This window comes from Emys orbicularis, chromosome 10 (assembly GCF_028017835.1).
Source record: "Emys orbicularis isolate rEmyOrb1 chromosome 10, rEmyOrb1.hap1, whole genome shotgun sequence".
NCBI classification, from domain to species: Eukaryota; Metazoa; Chordata; order Testudines; family Emydidae; genus Emys; species Emys orbicularis.
Window position 1 is genome coordinate 33,442,863 of NC_088692.1, and position 15,238 is coordinate 33,458,100.

The 15,238-nt window shown below is 49.9% G+C and overlaps 1 protein-coding gene across 1 annotated transcript; it reads left to right on the plus strand.

The window, feature by feature from the left end:
- The first annotated feature begins 7,775 nt into the window (after positions 1 to 7,775).
- Positions 7,776 to 14,953, plus strand: ECI1 (enoyl-CoA delta isomerase 1). Its single transcript, XM_065412409.1, has 5 exons — positions 7,776 to 7,895; positions 8,498 to 8,644; positions 10,694 to 10,815; positions 11,301 to 11,479; positions 14,411 to 14,953. The coding sequence occupies exons 1-5, from the start codon at positions 7,779 to 7,781 to the stop codon at positions 14,575 to 14,577; spliced, it is 732 nt and encodes a 243-aa protein (XP_065268481.1). The 5' UTR covers positions 7,776 to 7,778; the 3' UTR covers positions 14,578 to 14,953.
- The last annotated feature ends 285 nt before the right edge of the window (positions 14,954 to 15,238 follow it).

The window sequence follows — 15,238 nt, forward strand, 5'->3', positions numbered from 1 at the left end:
CACTCACTGGTGCGGCGGCAGGTAAGTGCAGTGACCTGGCCCCAGCCCGCTCCGCGCCGCTGGCTCCCAGCTGCGCCACCGGCACCGGTGACTGCTGGGGGGCGGTTTCCCCTTGCCCCCCCAGGCCCAAGGCTGAGAGCCAGGGGAGCAAAGCCAGGGCCAGCCCCCTCCCCCCGCGGAGGCCTGGGGCCCCACACAGCCCCCCAACAGGGGGGCTGCGTAGGGCACCAAAATGGCTAGGGACGACCCTGCTCACAAGTGTAAATGCTTCAACCCCTGAGCGAAGTACACCTCTACCCCGATATAACGCGACCCGATATAACACGAATTCGGATATCACGCGGTAAAGCAGTGCTCCCGGGGGGGGAGCTGCGCACGCCGGCGGATCAAAGGAAGTTCAATATAACGCGGTTTTACCTATAACGCGGTAAGATTTTTTGGCTCCCGAGGACAGCGTTATATCGGGGTAGAGATGTAGCTAGCTTGATCTAATTTTTCAGTATAGACAAGGCCATAATCTGAGGCTGATTTCAGTTTAGAGCAATGGGATTCTGGGATATGTAGTCCAAACGAACTACCAGGGCTAGCCAGGAATTTGGGGAAGAGGGACAGCTGTGTATAAGGTCCCTTTCCAGAGTGATCTTGGGAGGGAATAGGGTCTCTCTTGTTCTTTGGAAGGATGATTCAGAGATCCAGATGGACAGGGGTAGTCAATTAATTTTTGTCAGGGTCCAAATTTCTTGGTCAAGGGTCAAAGGTCAAGACTCCAGAGAAACATTTTTCACACCGCAAATGCCCTGTTCAACAAACACATCCAATGCTGTGTAACATACCAAGGGCCTATTGCTTATATTTTGAGTGCATTAAATGAAAAATAAAATCAAACCACTGTGTAAGCTAAAAATAACCCCCAAGAAAGATGTCATAAATTACATTGGAGACTTTGAGAAAGTACATAAATAAAATGTCAAATATATGCAAATATTGGCATTAAAACACTTTTAGACAACTGCTTTAAGTTTTGGATTTGTTTTGAGTTTACAAAGAGTATGAACTTTGGTTTTGTCAAATAAAATTATTGTAGGTATATAACCCCCTGATTGCCCCCCAACTCAGCTTCCCTCCCCTAACACCCTGATGCCCCCCACCCCCAGTTTAGGGTTACTATAATTCAAGTTCCCAAAAAGAGGACACTGCTGGTAAGGTAGAGTTGCAGGGTGTTGGAGGTGTATTTGAGGGGTGCGGGAGGGGTGTGTGTGTACTGGGAGGGGGGTATTTGGGGTTGCTAGAGGGGTGTGTGTGCACTGGGATGGAGTATTGGGGGTGCATGAGGGGTGTGTGTGCACTGGGAGGGAGTATTGGGGGGTGCCGGCTGGTGTATTTGCGTGATACTGAGGGGGTAACTGCAGCCTCACACTCGAGGTGGGGGGCAGTGTCACTCCCTGTCATGGTGACAGGGTGGGTGGTGCAGGCCTGGGATGCCGCCAGCCTGTCAGTCAATGCCTCCCTGTGGGCCTGTCCCCCTCCCCAGGGCAGGAAGCCGGGACTTGGCCCTGTCACCCCTCCCAGCCAGGCTCTGAGTCAGGTGGCCCAGCCAAGAGGTGCTTGGCAGCTCCGCTTACCTGGTGGGCCCAGCTCTCCCCAACTTCCCTCCTCCCCTATTGCCTGCCCACCCCACCCAGAGAGGCTCCCACCACCCCACTCACTAAGCCTGGACACCAGCGCCTGCTCATTCGCCCACATGGCCACTCGTCCTATCTCTGCGCTGCTGCTGGCTGGTAGAGGATGGAACAGGTGGGGCTGCGGACACACTGCTGGAGAGGCCCTGCTTCACATGGCTCCGTGTGTGTGTCAATGGAGTGTGTGTGTCAGTGTGGGTGTCTGTGGATGTATGTGTGTGAGCCTGTGCATGCGTGTGTGCCTATGAAGGGTGTCTGTGTGTCTGTGCATGTGTGAGTGTGTGTCAATGGAATATGTGTATGTGTGTCTGTGCATCTGTGAGTGTGTGTGTCAGTGTGTGTGTGAGAGAGTCTGTGCACGTGAGTGTGTCTTTGCAGGTGTGTGTGTCAATGGAGTGTCTGTATGTGACTGTGCACTTGTGTGTCAATGGAGTGCATGAGTGTCTGTGCACATGTGAGTGTGTCAGTGTGTGTGAAACGGTGTGTATATGAGTCAGTGCATGTGTGTGTGTCTGCACATGTGAATGTGTGTCTCTCTGTGTGTGTCAGGGTCTGTATATCAGTGTCTCTGTGTGTCAGTATGTGTTAGTATATGTGTGCTAATACTTCTGTATGTGTCAGTGCCTGTGTATCTCTGGGTGCCAGTATCTGTGGGTGTCAGTGTCTAGGTGTCAGTCACTGTCTGTGGGTGTCAATGTTTCTGGGTGTGTCACTGTCTCTGGGTATCAGTGTCTGGGTGTCACTCAGTGTCTGGGTGTGTGTGTGTCAGTGTCTCTGAGTGTCTGGGTGTCAGTCAGTGTCTCTGGGTGTCAGTCAGTGTCTGGGTGTATCAGTGTCTCTGGGTGTGTGTCAGTGGTCTGGGTGTGTTTGAGTGTCTGTGAGTGTCTGGGTGTGTGTCAGCATCTGGGTGGGTGTGTCAGTGTCTGTGGGTGTCAGTCAGTGTCTTTGGGTGTCAGTCAATGTCTTTAGGTGTGTCAGTGTCTCTGGGTGTCAGTCAGTTGTCTCTAGGTGTGTCAGTGTCTCTGGGTGTCAGTCAGTTGTCTCTAGGTGTGTCAGTGTCTGTGGGTGTCAGTCAGTGTCTAGGTGTGTGTCAGTGTCTCTGGGTGTCAGTCAGTGTCTGGGTGTCAGTCAATGTCTCTAGGTGTGTCGGTTCGCCCAGGCCCGGCTCCGCCCCGCCCCCGGCGCTAGGCGGCGCTGTAGGGGGCCGGCAGACGGAAGATGGCGGCGGTGGCGGTCACCATGGTCCGGCGGCTGCTCCGCTCAGGTGCGGCCCGGTCCCGCGCGTGGGGAGCCGCACGGGGCCGTTCCCGGCGTGCGCTGGCCCCTGCCCCGGACGGACCCCGCCGCTGACTCGTGTGTGTCTTTCAGGGCCGCGTCCGGGGCTGTGCGGAGCCGGAGGCCGGGAGCCGGGGGCCGCCCCGCGCAGAGCGATCGGCCATGGCCGGGTGGCGGTGGAGCTGGACAGCAGCGCCGGTGAGGGGCGGCCTGTGTGTGTGTACAGTGCTGGGGGGGTACAGCGCCTGGTGGGATGTGTGTGTGTACGTGTGTACATGTACAGCATGCTTTGTGTATGTACGTGTACAGCCTGCCGATGTGTGTACAGTGTGCTGGGCTGTGTGTATACATGTATAGCGTGCTGTACGTGTACAGCCTGCTGGTGTGTGTATGTGTGTACAGTGCACTGGGCTGTGTGTGTGTATGCGTACGGCACGCTGGGGTGGTTTTTTTTTTACAGATACGGTGCTCTAGGGTCTGTCTGTGTGTGTGTGTACAGTGCGCTAGGCTCTCTGTAACAGTGCTATGCACGATGCCTGTGGTACAAAGTGCTGACACTTGGTAATGGATCCAGAAAAGCTGCTGTGATTGTTTTAACATGCATGTGACTTGTCTCCTGCAGTGACTTAGGCTTATGGGCTTCTGCACATACACGCATTTGGATGAAGGAATAGGCCTTAAGCCCTACCACAGTTTGCCATGCTGATCTTCGCAAGCACACCTCAAATAAACTATATCTAAAGTACACAGTGTTTGTCACTTCTCTATGTGAGCACTGCCAGTCCCACTTGGATGCCTGTCAGTGGAACGTGACCACAATCAAGGGAACAATATTTAAAAGAAAAATCTAGCCTCTCCACTCCAGCTCCTGTCTAATCTGTTTTAGCCCTCTTGAATACAATCCATACCAGTCTTGGTGATTAAAGGGCCTGATCCTGCTGCCCAGACTGCACTGAAGTCAGTGGGTAGCTGCTTGTAGTACAGGAGGAATGTTGAGTAGGTATTTTGGAGAAAGCCATTGCTAGCGTCACCTGCTAGAAACAATGGGATGTGCTATTTACTCCTTTTGATGGTAGCTGCCAGAGCTTGAAACACCCTATTTCTCGTTAGTGTAATTCATGTAGAGCTGCATTTCAAGGGGTTCTTCCACAAGATGGGCAGTCAGGAGAACTGGGTTCTGCCACACTGTGACTGCGGCTTTATATCTTTCTGTGCCTCCGCTCCCCATCTGCAGATGGGGAACAATGTTTCACAGAGTATTGTGAGGCTAAAATGATATTAGTGGAGTGCACAGATCTTTGTATGGGAGGAGCTAGAGAGATACCAGATACCCTAACAGGCATGATACAGGTGGAGAAAATCCAGCAACTTAGTTATGTAAACTGGCATGGCCAGTTACCCGTAGATTTTAAGGTCAGAAGGGACCATCGTGATCATCTAGTCCAGGGGTCTCAAACTCAAATGATGACGAGGGCCACATGAGAACTAGTACATTGGCCCGAGGGCCGCATTACTGACACCTCCCCCCGTGCCGCCCTCGTCCCCGCCCCCACTCTACCCCTTCCATGAGGCCCCGCCCATTCCCTGCCGCCATTCCAACCCCTTCCCCAAAATTCCCACCCCAACTCCGCCCCCTCCCTGCCCCCAGGGGGTACAAGAGGGGTGTGGCAGGGGCTCAGGGCAGGGAGTTGGGGTCTGGGATGCAGGAGGGGTGAGGGGTGCGGCAGGGGGTCAGGGTGCAGGAGGGGTGTGGCAGGGGCCTCAGGGCAGTGGGGGGAGCTGTGCGGGGTGGAGCAGGGGGTTCAGGGCAGGGGGTCAGAGTGCAAGGTGCGGCATGGGGCTCAAGGCAGGCAGGCAGGGAGCCTGCCCTGCCCCTGCTGCGCATCAGGCCCGAGCTGCTCTAGGTAAATGCGGGGGGGCCGCGAGGAGCTCACGGGCCGCTGAAAATAACCCCGCGGGCCGCGTGTTTGAGACCCCTGATCTAGTCTGACCTCCTGCACATTGCAGGCCACAGAACCTCACCCAGCCACTCCTGTAACAGACCCCTAACTTCCATCTGAGTTACTGCAGTCCTTAAATCATCATGTAAAGACTTTAAGTTACAGAGAATTCACAGCTAGTTTAAACCTGTAAGTGACCCGTGCCCCATTGTGCAGAGGAAGGTGCAAACCCCGCAAGGTCTCTGCCAATCTGACCTGGAGGAAAATTCATAGATTCTAGGACTGGAAGGGACCTCGAGAGGTCATCGAGTCCAGTCCCCTGCCCTCATGGCAGGACCAAATACTGTCTAGACCATCCCGGATAGACATTTATCTAAACTACTCTTACATATCTCCAGAGATGGAGATTCCACAACCTCCCTAGGCAATTTATTCCAGTGTTTAACCACCCTGACAGTTAGGAACTTTTTCCTAATGTCCAACCTAAACCTTTCTTGCTGCAGTTTAAGCCCATTGCTTCTTGTTCTATCCTTAGAGGGTAAGGTGAACAAGTTTTCTCCCTCCTCCTTATGACACCCTTTTAGATACTTGAAAACTGCTATCATGTCCCCTCTCCGTCTTCTCTTTTCCAAACTAAACAAACCCAATTCTTTCAGCCTTCCTTCATAGGTCATGTTCTCAAGACCTTTAATCATTCTTGTTGCTCTTCTCTGGACCCTCTCCAATTTCTCCACATCTTTCTTGAAATGCGGTGCCCAGAACTGGATACAATACTCCAGTTGAGGCTTAACCAGCGCAGAGTAGAGCGGAAGAATGACTTCTCGTGTCTTGCTTACAACACACCTGTTAATGCATCCCAGAATCATGTTTGCTTTTTTTGCAACAGCATCACACTGTTGACTCATATTTAGCTTGTGATCCACTATAACCCCTAGATCCCTTTCTGCCGTACTCCTTCCTAGACAGTCTCTTCCCATTCTGTATGTGTGAAACTGATTTTTCCTTCCTAAGTGGAGCACTTTGCATTTGTCTTTGTTAAACTTCATCCTGTTTACCTCAGACCATTTCTCCAATTTGTCCAGATCATTTTGAATTATGACCCTGTCCTCCAAAGCAGTTGCAATCCCTCCCAGTTTGGTATCATCTGCAAACTTAATAAGCGTACTTTCTATGCCAATATCTAAGTCGTTGATGAAGATATTGAACAGAGCTGGTCCCAAAATAGACCCCTGCGGAATCCTACTTGTTATACCTTTCCAGCAGGATTGGGAACCATTAATAACAACTCTCTGAGTACGGTTATCCAGCCAGTTATGCACCCACCTTATAGTAGCCCCATCTAAATTGTATTTGCCTAGTTTATCGATAAGAATATCATGCGAGACCGTATCAAATGCCTTACTAAAGTCTAGGTATACCACATCCACAGCTTCTCCCTTATCCACAAGATTCATTATCCTATCGAAGAAAGCTATCAGATTGGTTTGACACGATTTGTTCTTTACAAATCCATGCTGGCTATTCCCTATCACCTTACCACCTTCCAAGTGTTTGCAGATGATTTCCTTAATTACTTGCTCCATTATCTTCCCTGGCACAGAAGTTAAACTAACTGGTCTGTAGTTTCCTGGGTTGTTTTTATTTCCCTTTTTATAGATGGGCACTATATTTGCCCTTTTCCAGTCTTCTGGAATCTCTCCCGTCTCCCATGATTTTCCAAAGATGATAGCTAGAGGCTCAGATACCTCCTCTATTAGCTCCTTGAGTATTCTAGGATGCATTTCATCAGGCCCTGGTGACTTGCAGGCATCTAACTTTTCTAAGTGATTTTTAACTTGTTCTTTTTTTATTTTATCTGCTAAACCTACCCCCTTCCCATTAGCATTCACTATGTTAGGCATTCCTTCAGACTTCTCGGTGAAGACCGAAACAAAGAAGTCATTAAGCATCTCTGCCATTTCCAAGTTTCCAGTTACTGTTTCTCCCTCTTCACTGAGCAGTGGGCCTACCCTGTCCTTGGTCTTCCTCTTGCTTCTAATGTATTGATAAAAAGTCTTCGTTTCCCTTTATTCCTGTAGCTAGTTTGAGCTCATTTTGTGCCTTTGCTTTTCTAATCTTGCCCCTGCATTCCTGTGTTGTTTGCCTATATTCATCCTTTGTAATCTGTCCTAGTTTCCATTTTTTATATGACTCCTTTTTATTTTTTAGATCATGCAAGATCTCGTGGTTAAGCCAAGATGGTCTTTTGCCACATTTTCTATCTTTCCTACCCAGCGGAATAGCTTGCTTTTGGGCCCTTAATAGTGTCCCTTTGAAAAACTGCCAACTCTCCTCAGTTGTTTTTCCCCTCAGTCTTGATTCCCATGGGACCTTACCTATCAGCTCTCTGAGCTTACCAAAATCCGCCTTCCTGAAATCCATTGTCTCTATTTTGCTGTTCTCCCTTCTACCCTTCCTTAGAATTGCAAACTCTATGATTTCATGATCACTTTCACCCAAGCTGCCTTCTACTTTCAAATTCTCAACGAGTTCCTCCCTATTTGTTAAAATCAAGTCTAGAACAGCTTCCCCCCTAGTAGCTTTTTCAACCTTCTGAAATAAAAAGTTGTCTGCAATGCATCCAAGAATTTATTGGATAGTCTGTGCCCCGCTGTGTTATTTTCCCAACATATATTTGGGTAGCTGAAGTCCCCCATCACCACCAAATCTTGGGCTGGTGGTGATGGTGGGACTTCAACTACGCTAGCATCCAGGCCTGATCTAGTCTGGTCTTGGGAACATTCAGAGATCTGGAGTGTGCTAATTAGCAGCCTGGCAGACATTGCTGCGGTCATCTCCAGTGGGTTCTAATTCCTCTATTTGCTGTGGTGCAGGGGTAGCTGTGATGAAGATGGAGAACCTTCCTGTGAACAGCCTGAGCTTGGACTTTCTAACAGAGTTTCTAATAAGCCTGGAGAAACTGGAGAACGACCGAGGCTGCAGAGGGGTCATCCTGACGTCAGTACGTGTTGCACTGAAATGAGGATACTCTTTACAGGGCCGGTCTCGGATGGCCGGTAGTGCCAGGTGTTGCTATGTGCAGGGTGCGAGTGCCGGACCCCGGTTTGTTCCTTTGCTTCATGCTTAGCCATATTGCTCTCTAGCAACCAGTTCAGGCGATATCAGAGCATGGCATTGAGCCACCTCTGCCTGAGGGAGGTCATTGCTACAGGGGCCTTCAAGGATGGAAAGAAATAAAGTGGGCTACAAAACAGGCTGATTTGGGAGGGAAATACTCTGTCCTCTCTCTTTTTTAAATTCACCTGGCATTTTCTGGCATCAAATTAGACATAAACCACAAGCATTGCTAAGTAAAAATAATTATTCCAAAGAAGTGAATTTCCCCTTTATTCGTATGTATCTTTGTTATTTTTCTTGCTGGTAAGATCCCTTGAGTTATCCGTTAATGTAACTCTTAGGAAATTTGCAAAATATTCAAAATATTTGTGTGCACAGTTTTGTACACACGTGATCAGGTTAGTTTCTACCAGACCATGTTGCTAACAAGTTGAAAGGTCAGTCGCTACATATTGTCCATTTGATGTTTTTCTTACATTATTTTAGGGTGCCCCCAAAATCTTCTCAGCTGGCCTGGATATTATGGAGATGTACGGGAAGAGCACAGAGCACTATGCAGAGTTCTGGAAAGCCGTTCAGGAGATGTGGCTCAGGCTGTACCAATCCAACATGGTGACAATAGCCGCTATCAATGCAAGTCATCTTTCTACCTGACTTCATAGGAGGCTCTCAATTGTCAGTCGCTTGTCTTGGTTTATTAGTACTGTGGGGGCAGGGACAGGAAAGGCAGTAGGCTTTATGTAGGAACACTAGAATGTGTACAGGGTCTGTGTGTGCATGCGTGTGTGTGTAAAATATACACGTGTATGTTTCACATGCACCTCCACACAGAAATATGCAGGGGTCCCTACTGTTGCAGGTTGGTTCTGTACCTGATTCTCAGATACAGGCATGAATGAGAGGGATTTAGACTGTCAGTTGCTCCGAGATGGTTTTGTGTATCGCAGTGGGTGGACGGCTTCCATACGCTAATGCAGTGCCGGCCATACGTTGCACCTCGGAGGTGCTGAGCACCTTCAGCTCCCTCTGGTTCGAGTGGGACTTGCTCAGCACGGCACAGGAAGCCTGAGCTCCACAGTGCCTCGCACGATTGCACATGCAGCTCGCTAGCCGCCTTAGCAGCCTCTTAAAGTGACAGGTCACAACAGAATCTCCTGTAGGCTGCTGGCTCTGATTGAATTCTTTGTTTCTGCTGCACAGACATAGCAAAGAGTGTGCCCAGCCCCAAGAAGCCCTGTCTAAGAGCGGGATTATCCCAGATGCTGTGTGTGCAGGAGGGCTTGATGGCTAGCTGGGGAGGGCACCATGGAAAAAGTGGCTATTCGTGGTGTTGTCATGATTTTCTCCCCCATCCTGAGACCCTCCTTTCTTGGAGTCCATGAGTCCAAGGACTGTAGGGACAGGAGAGGCTGGAGCACCATTCTTGGTACTTCTTGCTTTATTGTCCCCGACGCAGCCCACACTTGCAAGTGGCAATTTGGTTGGGAATTCACGCTGCTTGGACTAGCATTAGCTCTGGGCTACTGCTGCCCAGCTACTGAGGGACATGGTCAGCGGTGCGAGCACACCCGAAGAAGCCATGTTGCCAGGGTGTGGGAGAAGCTAGCAGACAGCTCCTTAGATCCTTGGTTCTCCCTCCTTTCCAGCTCCCCTCCATCCCCTCACCTCCCCCAAAACCCTCCCACTAGAGGAGACGGTTGCCTAGAAACTCCACCAAATGAGCTCTGATTTGTTTCCTGGCCCCTCTGGCTCCTTGCTAGGGTTTCTCTGCAGGAGGGGAGAAGCCATTCCTATGTTACAGGTGTTGTGGAGGGAAGAAGTGATTGCACTCTGCTGTTAGACCCACAGCAAGGGCAGTTCAGATGTCTACTGGCATAAGTTAATATGCAGTAATTGGTTATTGTTTCTTGGGTTACACTGGCCCATCTGGTGATTCTCGGCCAAGGGAAAAATGCATTCTGAATTTGTGTATTCAGACATGCGATTTCTGTGTATTGGTTGGTCACTCACTTTTATTTTTCCACAAAATAACTGCTGGCGCCGGCCATATCTCTGTGACTAGCAAGTGCTCTTGACTTTCTCTCTGAGGCTGAATGTATGAGGAAAAGAGGCAGCTAGGACTTTTTAAAAGCGACACCATCAGGTCACGTATGGTCTCAAGTGTAGGTTTCCCAAAGCCCTAGGCCAATGGAAATGTTTCCTTGGAGTTTTTAAATATAAATTCCCCTAGGAAAAATATTTTTGGTTTAAAAAAACAAAAGAAAACCCCACCCCACTCCACTGCAGAGTTTGCAACCCAAACAAGGCAGCTGCCTGCTAGAGCTGGAGAACCTGAGAGTGACACTGACAAGGAATAGAGGTGAAATTGACTAGTTCATTTCCCAGGCTGGGAAAGTTCAAACAGTGAACAGCATAAATGGGGCGGGGGGGGGAATTAAAATGGAAAGAATTAAAAAAAATTAATATAGGTCAGGCATTGTTTTAATGCCTTTTTTTACTCTGACCATGTCCCTTTGAAGATTTATAGGGACATGACTTCAAAGCCTTATCCCCAGTGCTGTTCTGAACATGTCCTGTGTGCGATAGAATGATGCTGTTATGGTGAGAGGAGACTGAGTATTTTAGAACTGGAAGCACGTTGTGGAGATTTAACTAGACCCAGTCTCTTCCTTCCTGCGCCAGGGGTCCAGCCCGGCAGGGGGCTGTCTGATGGCCATGTGCTGTGACTACAGAATCATGGCGGAGAACCCAAAATACAGCATTGGACTGAATGAAACGCAGCTGGGTATTGTTGCACCTTTCTGGTAAGGTTACACTGTAATCAGACAAGTGTATTTATGTGAGGGGACGGGAGCAGTGCTGCTCTGAAATGTGTATTCAGAGGCACCAGAGTCACGGACAGGACAGAGTTTATTTGTATGGGGGTAGTGCATAGAGTCCCAGCCCCATTGCGCTGGGTGCTGTACATACATGTAACAGAGAGACAGTCCCTGCCCTTTAGAGCTTACAGTGAAAGTATAAGATGAGAGTATGGGTGGCTGCAGACAGGGGGACCGCAAGGCAACACAGATGATACCAGTCAGTCTGCAAAGCAGCCAGCATGCTTGCCTGACCATTGCTGAGTGGTTTGAAGGCATCCCAGCAGAAGTGAGTTCTAAAGAGGGATTGGAGGGAGGACAGGATGGTTACTTAACATCAGCTTTTTGTTTTGCTGTCTCACTGCTTCTCTTTACGCTTGCTGGTTGTTCTGTGGTTCCCCCGCCTGAGAGTTTCCTCTCCTCTCTCCTAGGTTTAAGGATACAATGGTGAACACTATTGGAAACCGAGCTACAGAGCGTTCCCTCGAGCTGGGGCTCTTGTACTCCCCGCCTGAGGCCCATAAAATAGGCCTTGTAGATCAGTTAGTACCAGAGGAGAAGATACAGAGCACGGCTGCTGCTGTGATGTCACAGTGGTTAGCTATTCCAGGTAAGAGACTTCCGGCCGCAGGAGGCTGCTGCCGTTCTCTGCTCCTGTCAAAGAGCAGTGAGCCCGTGGCCGGAGTGTGCTGGTCACCTGGCGTAGCACAGTGAGCGTGATGGAGGGGAATGAGACGCAATCGGAGAGTGAGGCTTAACAGTGCCCAGTTCATCTGCATGTGGTAATGTCAGCAATATTTATCCTAAATTGATTAAAAATGAGGCAGAATAGTATTGGACCAGATCCACTAGCAAACCTCTGAGAAACCCTGGGCGGGCAAGACCGAGAGGGAAGGTGAACGGCAGAGAGACCCAGGCAATTGGACTATAACGGTTCAGTGCAGCCTGTGGAACCAACTAGAACAGGCCAGCTTGTAAGCACGTATGGGAGAATCCAGTGCCAAATAGCCTGGCATGCTTTGGCTCTAGTGAGCTCAAGGGGCCCAACCCCTTGACTGTCTTTGGCCAGAGCCAGCTCCCACGGAAATGAGTGGTAAAGCTGCCATTGGCTCCCGTGAGATCAGGAATGAAGGCAGTGCAATGAGCATATTGGGGTTGAGATGCCACGGATGGCAGGCCAGCCATCTCACCTGGCTAGCGTGGGGTTCAGACACGCAGCTTCACACAGCTGCTGCTGCTGTGAGGCCAGTGAGCCAGTGCTGGGCTAGGACAGTGCGTGGAGGGGGAAGAAATTCGAAGCTCGCTGTGTGACTTGGCTCGTGTATGAATGGTGGCAATTTTCAGCTCAGCGTGCAACAAGTCCATGTGAGGGGCATGTGCTGTCCTACGCCTGAAAGCCGTTGGGTGGGATTTAACACAGATCTGAGCATTTGAAACAGAAGGTGCCCAGCCAACGTGAGATGCGCTCTGCGTGTGCCTGCCACTCAGGGAATGAACTGAGAGAGATAAACCAAGTCTGGGCCTTCCCAGCCCCTCCCCCCTACACGTAAGAGCTGGGTGTAATGTATCATTGGATCTCACATTCCATTCCCGATTCCTTTGCCTTCTAGAACCTTTGTAATCTGGGACTGACAGGCAGATGCCCAGGATGCTCCCTCACATCCTTGGCTTGGGAGCAGGTCCCCAAGCATCTCTTGGGTTCTGCACTCCCAGGACAGGGAGGGTGTCGGGATGCCCATCAGTCCCTGGCCATTTATCCCAGAGGGGAGCAAGTCACCAGTCCCCTCTTGTCTGGCTTCCTGGAGGCTCCAGTGCAGATCTCGCAATCCCCACACTAGGGCCCTGACCTAGTACCGGTCCTTGAAATGCATGTGTATTAACTAGAGTATGTGCTACACAGGGGCCCTGGTGGGTTATCACCGAGAGGAGCCTCCAGTATATGTGTGGGCAGCTGATCTGTTTCTTTCCCAGATTTACTCTTGCACAAATACCTGGAAAATTAAATGTGTGTTGCACTAATGTATTCTCTTGTGTTGCACCAGTAAAACGAAAGGCAGACCATGCTAGAATGACGGTGCTTGCTCTGTATAATGCTGCTGGCAGAGCTAACTTACATTTACTGACTTTAACCCTCGTGAGAACACTTATTTAATTACTGTCTCATAATCAGTGTGCATTATAGCAATCGGACACTGGTGCAGGAAAGGCAAACATTTGGTTAGGAGTATCGAGCACAGCACAAGCGAGTAAATTCTGCTCTGGTGACTGCTGTGGTTTTCAGAGCCAGGTTCACTTCTGCACATCGCTTTTTACAAGAGCTCCATACAAACAGGAGAGGATTCAGTGGAGAGGAAACGCTGGAAGAATAGTCACTCTGAGGAAAGCTTTAAAAGCATGTGGGTTCTTAGAGGGAAGGTATGAGGCAGAGCCGGGGAGGGCTGGACAGCTTTGGAAACGGAGGTGGTGGGCGGCCATCCAGACCCTGCTGCAGGGTTTGGTTTATGCAACTGGTGGCAGACAAGCTTTTCATGCTCTCTAACTTTCGTTGATCTCTTCCCCACTTGAGAGCTTACTCTTCCCTTTGCCGCGTGTCTGAGCCAGAGATTCCCCACTGGAGGGCTCCTTGGCCATGCTCCCGAGGATCTCTCCTGATGGGGATGTGGCTGGTCATGTCGTGGAGAATGTCTGTGGTCTGGGATAGGCTTCAGGAGAGTTTCTGTGACTGGAACGACTTATGTTCATAATAGCACCTGCCAGCCAAGACTCTCACCGTGAGTGCAGCAGTGGCTAATGCAAGACCCAGGCTGTCCTGGAAGTGAGGTGCATGGAGAGTGTCCATAGTGTGGTGGGGATGGACCTCCTTAATACATAATGACAATCTCTGTGTTTGGAACTCAGGGCCGTGTCCTCACGCAGCTGGTGTAAACTGGTGCAGATTCCTTGAAGTCCATGGAGCAATGCTGAGTGTAACCAGCTGGGAAACTGGCTTTATTGTGTTGTTCTGGGAGCTGATTCAGAGGACATGCCCCAGGGGATGGGGCAGTTAATGTTTGTTCATGGTGGTATCACTTGTGTCAAACAGTGTCGACAAAGGGCATTGATTTTTAAGGCCAGAAGGGACCACTGTGATCTTCTAGTCTGATCTCCTGTACAGCACAGCCCAGAGAAGTTCACCTGGTTATCCCTGCACTGAGTCCATCACATGTGTTTGACAGAAGCATCTTCCAGAAAGGAGTCCAGTCCGGCTTTGGGGACACCAAGAGATGGAGTGTCCACCACTTCCCTTGGGAGGTTGCTGTGGTGGTTAATCACCCTCACTATTAAAAATTTGTGCCTTGTTTCCAATTTGCCTTTGTCTGGCTTCAGCTTCCAGCTCTTGGTTCTTGGTCTGTCGCTCCCTGTTAGAATCAAGAGTGCGTTAGGACCCAGTATTCTTTTCCCCAGGAAGGTAATTACACCCCATGGTCCTATTGCTGGGACCTCTGGCTGTAATGTACACTGACCCTGCGCGGCCAACATGCTGTCTCTCTCTACTCCACAGACCACGCCCGTCAGATCACCAAGTCCATGATGAGGAAGCCGACTGTGGACCGTCTGCTCGCCCACCGCGAATCTGACATTCAGAACTTTGTCAGCTTCATCACAAAAGACGCCATTCAAAAGTCTCTCCACATGTACATGGAGATACTAAAGCAGAGGAGAGGCTGAGGAAGCGGCCTGCCCCCACATGGGGTCGCTGGCCTGGAAGACTGAAGAGCCATATGCCAACCTCTGAACACCCTGTTATAGCTTTAGATTTTTAAAATGAAATATTTTTCAGTGTAATCAATCCGATTTATCCTGGCTGTCACCTTAGCCTCCTGTTTCTAGCCCTCTCACGCTAGTGCCTTGTCTTATGGTGCCTAATACTGATGCCTTCTTCCTGAAGGGCTGCAGGAAATGTTTGATTGGATGATCCAAATAAATAAATGAGTGGTCAGCCCGTTGCTACTGTGAAACATCATCCGCTGGCATGGCTGGGGCCTCCAGGCGCTCAGATATTTGCCTTCCGAAAAGCGTGAATGTTAAAAATGTGAATTGTCAATAAAATGTCTTGAAAGGAGGCCAATTGAGAGAGGGATGCTTTGTTTTCCACATGGGCTTGTCTGTCCATACTGGGCACTAACTAAACGTTACAGCTCCTCCAGGCTGGGGAGTGTGACTGTAACAGCCAGGCGGCTACAGGCAAAGGGGTGGTTTCCCTTCACCTGATGCCACAAGTTACAGTGTTTATGCATACAGTAATTTTGGACCAAGTGCATCCTTCCAGGCAAGTATTGCTTAGAAATCAGGCTGCAGTTGGAGTCCAGCCCAGGTTCATAGTAGCTGA

What these genes read in the sequence shown, in the direction of transcription:
- ECI1 (XM_065412409.1), top strand. Translation starts at nt 7,779, where the DNA reads ATGAAGATGGAGAACCTTCCTGTGAACAGCCTGAGCTTGGACTTTCTA. An exon ending in TGACAATAGCCGCTATCAAT is followed by an intron (nt 8,645 to 10,693) that starts GCAAGTCATCTT and finishes TTCCTGCGCCAG; the next exon opens with GGGTCCAGCCCGGCAGGGGG. An exon ending in ACAGTGGTTAGCTATTCCAG is followed by an intron (nt 11,480 to 14,410) that starts GTAAGAGACTTC and finishes TCTACTCCACAG; the next exon opens with ACCACGCCCGTCAGATCACC.